The sequence below is a fragment of the Diaphorina citri genome, unplaced genomic scaffold (assembly GCF_000475195.1).
Source record: "Diaphorina citri unplaced genomic scaffold, Diaci psyllid genome assembly version 1.1 scaffold5241, whole genome shotgun sequence".
Classification (NCBI taxonomy): Eukaryota; Metazoa; Arthropoda; class Insecta; order Hemiptera; family Psyllidae; genus Diaphorina; species Diaphorina citri.
In genome coordinates, this window is record NW_007382617.1 from 1 (window position 1) to 1,478 (window position 1,478).

The following is a 1,478-nucleotide window of genomic DNA, read 5'->3' on the forward strand; positions in this document are numbered from 1 at the left end:
CAACACAGAGTCCTCCGCTAATATTCTATTCTATTATCTTCTATTCTCCGCCACTAATATTCTATTCTATTCTATTACCTTCTATTCTATTCTACTCAATTTTACTCTATTCTTTTCTATTCATATTCTATTCTATTCCCCTTCTTCGCAGACATAGAATTCACCATGCCTCTAAAGAAACCCGATTCGACCTCCTCCTCTACCGAAACCTCCACTAATATTCTATTCTATTACCTTCTATTCCATTAATTATCTTCTATTCTACTCAATTTTATTCTATTCTTTTCTATTCATAATCTATTCTATTCCCCTTCTTCGCAGACATCGAATTCACCATGCCTCTAAAGAAACCCGACTCGACCTCATCCACCAACACAGAGTCCTCCACTAATATTCTATTCTATTATCTTCTATTCTACTCAATTTTATTCTATTCGTTTCTATTCATATTCTATTCTATTCCACTTCTTCGCAGACATCGAATTCACCATGCCTCTAAAGAAGCCCGACTCGACCTCCTCCACCAACACAGAGTCCTCCACTAAGCGCAAGAAAACCTCCGATCCCACCCTGGAACCCCTGGAACAAACCCAGATGGAAACCTTCTCGGATGATGACGACATAGAGGAAGACCGGACTGAAGATTGGCTGAAAGAAATGGGAGTCACTAGTACTGATATACGGAGGATACAAAGCACACAGGTCAGTTCCCATAATTATAAAGAACTAGCCCATAATTATAAAGAATTAGCCGATAATTATAAAGAATTAGCCCATAATTATAAAGAACTAGCCCATAATTATAAAGAACTAGCCCATACTTATGAAGAATCAGCCCATAATATTATAAAGAACTAGCCCATAATTATGAAGAACTAGCCCATAATTATAAAGAACTAGTCCATAATATTATGAAGAACTAGCCCATAATTATAAAGAACTAGCCCATAATATTATGAAGAACAAGCCCATAATTTTAAAGAATCAGCCCATAATTATAAAGAACTAGCCCATGATATTATAAAGAATTATAAAGAACTAGCCCAAAATTATGAAGAACTAGCCCATAATTATAAAGAACTAGCCCATAATTATGAAGAACTAGCCCATAATTATAAAGAACTAGCCCATAATTATGAAGAACTAGCCCATAATTATAAAGAACTAGCCCATAATTATGAAGAACTAGCCCATAATTATAAAGAACTAGCCCATAATTATGAAGAACTAGCCCATAATTATAAAGAACTAGCCCATAATTATGAAGAACTAGCCCATAATTATAAAGAACTAGCCCATAATTATGAAGAACTAGCCCATAATTATAAAGAACTAGCCCATAATTATGAAGAACTAGCCCATAATTATAAAGAACTAGCCCATAATTATGAAGAACTAGCCCATAATATTATGAAGAACTAGCCCATAATATTATGAAGAACTAGCCCATAATATTATGAAGAACTAGCCCATAATTA

The 1,478-nt window shown here is 34.4% G+C and overlaps 1 protein-coding gene across 1 annotated transcript in view; it reads left to right on the forward strand.

Annotated features, from left to right (window-relative positions):
- Positions 1 to 480: 480 nt before the first annotated feature.
- LOC103521439 (protein downstream neighbor of son homolog) overlaps positions 481 to 1,478 on the forward strand; it is a gene marked incomplete at its 3' end in the record, with an annotated part of 10,241 nt that continues 9,243 nt past the window's right edge. Inside the window, exon 1 of the mRNA XM_008486550.2 lies at positions 481 to 702. Coding sequence (XP_008484772.1) covers positions 490 to 702 — 213 coding nt within the window. The remainder of the gene's footprint in view (positions 703 to 1,478) is intronic.